Below are 4795 nucleotides of genomic sequence, written 5' to 3'. Positions count from 1 at the left end.
GGATGCCCTAGGTTCATTGTGCATCATTTTCGCAAAAACTCCAAGAGTTAGGAGTTTTCGGCCCAAATAGTGTTTGGACCGAAACCCCCCATGAGTATATATATGACACTTAGCCATATTTGTCACTTTTTCACTCTTTCAAGAACGAGAACCGAAATCCTCTCAAGTATCATTCAATTTTTCTTTCTAAATCTTTAAAATGTAAGTGTTTCTTACCCCGTTGTGGTAATTGGAGCCTTGGAGGGATGTTTTCTTGAACTATCACATGGATCATGGTTTACCACAATTAGCACTGACGCCACCAATAGCGATGATATCAGAATACGAAATTCAGATATCACCATTAATGATATCGTCACTAATGGTTGTATTTCTTATAGTGTAAAATGTCATAGAAACCGAATAAAGCTTCACAATAGCCTAACATAAAATTACTATTATCTTAACTTTCTGTTTTGAAAAAGAAATTATAGAATGAATAAAGTTCCTTAAAAGTTATATTTAATATTGATTTTCTTCTAGAAAAAAAAAACCATGTTCTTCGAGAAAATATTTTTCCCAAAATAAATAAGTACAGAAGTTAAGTGCAAATGTAGCCATCAAAGAAATTGCGTGTCTACAAAAAAGCTAAGACTATTAATCATAACATAGATATTTCAAACCGTAGTCTAGCTTCCGTAAACATATATTGTGCATTGAAATTGAAGGGCCAACCCCTTTGGTTTTACTTACACGACTCTTATACTAACATAATTACATATTTTGTGGTTATAAAAATCATTGTAATCTCATTCTTCTTCCTCACACATATAGAAAGATCAATGGAGGTGAACAACGACCCACTTACAATGGCTACCGAGGCACCAATGGCTCCAATCACAACCGAACGACCTATTAGGAGTGATCTTGAGTCATTCATACCTAAACCCTGTAAGCTCTTTGAACTTCATGTCTAATGAATCATTGTTTCTTTAGTTACACTAACTATGTTTTCTTCAAAAGATATGGCCAGAGCTATGGTTGCACCAGACATTGAACATCCCGATGGCACACAAGAACATGATGCTCGTAACATGAGTGTGCTTCAGCAACATGTTGCCTTCTTTGATCAAGATAACAACGGTATTGTTTATCCTTGGGAGACTTACACAGGTAAATGCCAAACTACTTTAGAATATTTTGATTCTAATTCGAAACAAAAAAATATTATACTAAAACCAGCAACTCCTTTTACGTACCATATATTTGATTTCGTTACGTATTCAAGATAATGAATTCACAAAAAAGTACCAAAATCACTAGAATAGTCCTTTATTTAATTATGGAGAACCTAACTATCTAAACCTAGCATACAATAATTTTCATTTAACAAATGAATTCAGTCGCAACATTAATTATATACATAGCCACAACCCATTTCGTAACCGGGTCGGATTTACGACCCGCAGTTCGGCAGCTTAATAAAAGTATGAACAAAACGAGTCACGGTGCTTGTACTTTCTATATCTTGACACTTTAAGCCCTTTCTTCTCAATTTCCTCTAAACAGACCTCCAACATTTAAATTCCAACATATTTGGCCCCTCAACTTTAGTTATTTACTGAAACACCAAACTTTCTAATTTCGGTTATAAATATTCCTATTTTAGATTGAAAGAGTTAATTGTTTGATTTCAACCGATAAATTAGAAAGAGACCACGTACTCAACTGTTTCATTTTTCTTGTTTCTTAAGTAGCACTCCATGCTTTTTTCGAATTATGTTATACTGAATTGAGGGTATAAGTTATATGGGTTTTAATAAATGGGATTTTGAAGATCTGTACACCAAGTGTTGATGTGGGTAGTTAGAATAAGGAATCCAAATGCAACAGAAATCACAATAATCGAAGTCACATCATTAGATTAAAAGAAACGAACTTAAGTCTTAACATCCAAAGAATTTATTAGAGGGTAAGGTGTGGATAACTAGATGTAATACCATTTTGGTGCCACATCACATACCACATCATCAATGGTGTTATAACACCAAGTGAGGAAATGGGCAACATATTGTGTCTTGTTATGACACCAACTTTTTTTTTTCCATTTTATAATTTATTTTTTATGTATTTCGATTTCTTTTTAAATTGAGACAAATATTTTTTAAATATAAATAATAAATAAAACATAATGTTTAAAAATTATAAAAAAACAATTAAAAATTTTTAAAGATTAAAATTAACATAAAGACTAAATTACACATAATATCCAAAAACAAAAAAAGAAATAACATCCAAATTCAAAAAAAAAAAAAAAATACAACGCTATTCGTTATCGTTATTGTTACCATAGAAAATATAATCCGCCAAGTTCTCTCGAAGTTGTATGTGTTTATTTGCGTCCTGAATGTCAACAACGCAATGCAAATAATCTGTTGTTCCTGGTTGAAACTGAACGTGTCTGGACTCTGTTGGGATATAGTGTGCAATAGTTCTCCCTTTATCTTCTACTACCATGTTATACATTATGATACATGCATACATGATATATCGTAGAGTTTCTAAATCCAATGGTCGTGCTTCATGTTCGACTATATGTCATTTCGCCTTCAGCACTCCAAAAGCACGTTCCACATCCTTATGTGCTACTTCTTGTCTTCTCTTAAAAAATTTGTCTCGTTCTTCAACCGGGTGGCGGAATGCCTTCACGAATGTGGGAATACTGAGGATATATTCCATCTGTAAGGTAATACCCATATTTGTATTCGTTTTCATTTACCGTGAAAGGAGCATCCGGGCTTTTCCATTCAAAAGATCGTCAAATATTGGCGACTGATCAAGAACGTTGACGTCGTTGTTGGAACCTGCAACCCAAAAAATGCATGTCAAATCCATAAATCTTGAGAAGCAATATCCTCTAACACCAACGAAGGTGATCCGTGATGACCACTTGCCTATTGCCCTTTCCATGCTACCGGACAATTTTTCCATTTCCAGTGTGTGCAATCAATGCTTCCTATCATTCCGGGAAACCCATAGCATTCTTCATGCGCCGCATACAATTCTTGAAAATCATGCAACCAAGGTTTCCTCAAATACACGTCTCCAAAAGTTTCAACAACACCCCTTGACAATGTATACAAACTCTCTCGTGCGGTTCTTTCGGACATTCTCATATAGTCGTTAATGGTGTCGGGTGACTCCCCCATAGCCATAAAACGAATGGTTGCAACACATTTCTGCAACGTTGTAAACCCTCGTCTACCTCTAGCATCATATCTTAATTGAAAAAATTTGTACCTAAACATAAATAAACTACAGTTTAAAAATATATTGCATATGTTGTAAACTAAAGAAACATGTAGTACATTTTTATTTATTTTGTATAAAAGTATAGTAAAGAAGCGATACCAGCTTTCCAAGGCGTTGGCGATTCGTATGACACATCCCTACTCAAACGAAATCTTCTTTTGAAGTCCTTCGCCCCGTATACACAATTATCCGCAAAGTAATCACGATATAGATGTTCGTGTCCTTCCTCGTGATTTCTGTTTAACATCGCACGTCTTGTTAGTAGCGGGGCTGAGTCTGGTTGTAGCAGGTCGGTAGTGTAATAATGATACATCATAAAGAAAATATCGTCATCTGAATCATCGGACGAGTCGAAAGGATCCATATTTTTTTTGAAGATAATTGATAATATGTAGAGAGGAGAAGAGAAAATGTGTGAATTTTTTATAAAATGGTAGGTATTTATAGGGTATAAATGGTTTTTTTCAATAGTTAATTTTTTTTATAACCGTTGCATTTTAAACGTTATCAAACGTTTAAATTTCCTCGTTGCATCCTGTCGCCTTGTCCACGAGATTCACCCTCGACGAGCATAAACGAATAAGGGGAGGGGGGGGGGGGGGGGGGGGGGGGGAGGGGGGGTGTTCCCCGTGTCATAACGTTGTTGAGGGGTGTCACCTCAGCCCCCATTGCTTCTCGTTGGACCCGTACCGAATGGTCTTAGAAATCACAATAATATAATCTAATCTACAACATCAGAATAAGAAAAAAAATGAATTTAACAGCAAAAGATGTTGAAACTTGTAGCATAGTATATGAAACAAAATCAAAATTTGCATCTGATTAAGAACAAAAAGTCAACTATAACAGTCTAATTATCTAAAATATCGAATTTCCTATTACAGATTATAAAAAAATCAAAATTTGGATTAGATTAAAAAAAATTGAATTTAACAATCAAGAAGCTTTAAACATACACAGATTCAGGAATCAGTTACGTGATTTGCGTCTTTAAATTCTCATATTACCGAACTGATGAAATCAGAGAGGTATTGAAGAATCAGAAATAAGAATTGGCTGAGGTGTATTTTGCTGGATCAGAAATCAGAGGGGAAATCGATCAGGTCTCAACTCTCAATCGATGCAAGAATCAAAGGGCTCAAGGTGACAAGGTCTCCCACTTCCTTAATTCTTTTTGGGGATAACATTAGAAATGGGCCTTATATTAGTGGAACAGGCTAAAATATGCTACCTCAATGTGGATATTTAAGGCCCAAATTGAACCTCCAATTTGCCCTAGCCCAGGCTGATACTCGACATAAAACTAGACCTACACAAAATGATGGGTTTTGGATCAAACCTGAAAAAAGACCGAGACAAAACTGATCTAAAACGAGACCGGACCAAAAAAAGACCGGCCCAAGACCATCCCGGACCGATCCGAAAAAGGTCGGACTGTTCCGAGACTGACAAATGCCCGGTAACCAAACTTTATATATATATATATATATATATATATATATCA

The 4795-nt window shown here is 35.2% G+C and overlaps 1 protein-coding gene across 2 annotated transcripts in view; it reads left to right on the top strand.

Moving 5' to 3' along the window:
• The first annotated feature begins 806 nt into the window (after positions 1-806).
• The window catches only part of LOC145039196 (putative peroxygenase 3), a 13193-nt gene continuing 9204 nt past the window's right edge, over positions 807-4795 (top strand). For both annotated transcript variants that reach the window (XM_078987299.1, XM_078987296.1), the window contains exons 1-2: positions 807-930; positions 1003-1152. In XM_078987299.1, coding sequence (XP_078843425.1) covers positions 822-930; positions 1003-1152 — 259 coding nt within the window. In that variant the 5' untranslated portion in view covers positions 807-821. The remainder of the gene's footprint in view (positions 931-1002; positions 1153-4795) is intronic.

The sequence above is a fragment of the Lactuca saligna genome, chromosome 1, assembly GCF_052625555.1.
Source record: "Lactuca saligna cultivar CGN05327 chromosome 1, ASM5262555v1, whole genome shotgun sequence".
In the NCBI taxonomy this organism is placed as follows: Eukaryota; Viridiplantae; Streptophyta; class Magnoliopsida; order Asterales; family Asteraceae; genus Lactuca; species Lactuca saligna.
This window is presented reverse-complemented; position numbering and strand designations above follow the sequence as displayed.